General features: G+C 36.6%; 1 protein-coding gene across 1 annotated transcript in view; it reads right to left on the reverse strand.

Annotated features, from left to right (window-relative positions):
* The window catches only part of LOC144979154 (uncharacterized), a 32,227-nt gene extending 30,155 nt beyond the window's left edge, over window positions 1-2,072 (reverse strand). The window contains exons 1-3 of the mRNA XM_078925758.1: window positions 2,040-2,072; window positions 1,770-1,829; window positions 293-455 (exon numbers count right to left, since the gene is read on the reverse strand). Coding sequence (XP_078781884.1) covers window positions 293-455; window positions 1,770-1,829; window positions 2,040-2,072 — 256 coding nt within the window. The remainder of the gene's footprint in view (window positions 1-292; window positions 456-1,769; window positions 1,830-2,039) is intronic.
* Between the last annotated feature and the right edge of the window lie 207 nt (window positions 2,073-2,279).

The raw sequence follows: 2,279 nt of genomic DNA on the forward strand, positions 1-2,279 counted from the left end.
GATTAACTGTCTTAATTTATTGGTCCATCTCACTTCGCCGACTCTCGATTCTTCAATTCAACCTGTCATGATTTCACCCGCGATGAAATTTAATTATGAGATTTTGTTTGATTGATTTCTTAAATTGGCCACTTTTTGATGTAAAAAATTTGTTGTGATTAACTGAAATTTGTTGCAATTAACCAGTGACTTTCCTATACAATTAATTCCGTTTCTTGGGAAATGTTGCGATTAACCGAGTTGCTATTATCCAGAATGGACTATTATAACGTTCTCGCCCCTTTCTACTTGCCTGTTACGTTTGCTTTCTCCAAAACACAAGCGCGATCTTTCCAACACAACCGGCAATCGACGTTTTGTAGTTCCGGGTTAGATTGTCCACGGTTTTCCATGACGTCACGGATAGAGCATTCCTCATCAACCTCTTTTGAGTTGGAATTCACATGTGAACAAAACTGAAATAGATTATTGTGTCTCATAAAATTTGTATTATATGTGACAGTGAATGACATATGTGGCTATATGTGGTCTAGTAGTATGACACTCGCTTTCGGATCGGAAGACCTGGGTTCGAGCCTCGTGCTCGGCGCATAGTTGAGTCCTTGGAAAAGGCTCTTCACTCACATTCTCTTACCGTACTCAGGTGTAAAATGAGTACCTGGCCGGCCGTTAACAGTGTTGTCTTTGTCCGAAAAATTGTAATATCGCCTAACAGGCAAATGTCCCGTCCTACATGTTAAATGTTGCTGTTGACCAGGGACCCCTTGTAAAGCGCTTTGAGCACATTTAGTGGATATTGCGCTATATAAAGCTCAATCTTTTTTTAAATTTAATAATCAGTCGGATAGCGAAAAGGTTTGAACTGAGATATTGCCAAGTTTAGTTAGAAGGTCAATTTTTATCAATAGTGAGTTCCTGTGATAAATGATTAATCCAACCCTTTTTGTACATCATCGGGAAATATCAAAGCTTAATTTCATTTCTACATATTTTTACAGCCAGTCAAGTTGAAAAAGTATGACATTTGAGAAAAGTTGCTGGATACCTTTCCCATACATCTGACCATACCTTCATGAAAAATCACCCGATTTATTTCAAATAAAGATTAAAATGTTCTGAGGAGCAAACTCTTTCAGAAAATGCAAAAATGCAAATCCAAAATTTTTACCTTCCGACTGATTATATCATGCACTCACACATATTAGGATGATCGAGGGAGGAAAAATTGAATTATAAAATTCTGCGACATCCATTATTCATCATCATGATCCTCATCATCATCATCATCATCATCATCATCATCATCATCATCATCATCATCATCATCATCATCATCATCATCATCGTCGTCGTCATCATCATCATCATCATATCATATCATCATCATCATCATCATCATCATCATCATCATCATCATCATCATCATCATCATCATCATCATCATCATCATCATCATCATCATTATCATCATCATCATCTATCAATCATCATCATATCATCATCATCATCATCATCATCATCATCATCATCATCATCATCATCATCATCATCATCATCATCATCATCATCATCATCATCATCATCATCATCATCATCATCATCATCATCATCATCATCATCATCATCATCATCATCATCATCATCATCATCATCATCATCATTATCATCATCATCATCTTCATCATTATCATTATCATCATTATCATCATCATCATTATCATCATCATCATCACCATCATCGAAATCACAACCATCACAAAGTCACATACACTGTCATCGGCCTTGCAGTGAAAGTGAGCATCATGTCCTTTTAGTTCAATACCGCAAATCTGTTGACGGGGAAGGTGGGGAGGGGGGGGGGGCGATGGGAAAGAGGAAAAGATTAGATAAATAACTTTAAAATGTGAGCAACTTCCCTTAAATGTGCTCAAAGCGGTTTTTAAAAAGTCAGAAACACGAGAAACACTTCAGATTTAGGCAGAGTTAAGTCGCTTTAAGGATATATTACAAATGGGTTCAACAGCAATGACGTCACTTACCTCGTAATGACGCATAGTAACTAAGTCCGCCATTTCTACGTTACGATGCGTCATTACGAGGGAAGTGACGTCACGACTGTTGAAGCCTATTAACAAGCTGCCGATTCTGGTTGAAAATCAGATGACCGATTGAGACAAAGTATGGAATAAGTTTCTTTATTTTGTTCTTACCATGTTACACAATTTTCAATTCAGGTAGATAATATAATATTCCATTTATTTATAAAGATATTATTTCCA

Source organism: Berghia stephanieae, chromosome 9 (assembly GCF_034508935.2).
Source record: "Berghia stephanieae isolate SIO BIC M18660-M18661 chromosome 9, UCSD_Bste_1.3, whole genome shotgun sequence".
Classification (NCBI taxonomy): Eukaryota; Metazoa; Mollusca; class Gastropoda; order Nudibranchia; family Aeolidiidae; genus Berghia; species Berghia stephanieae.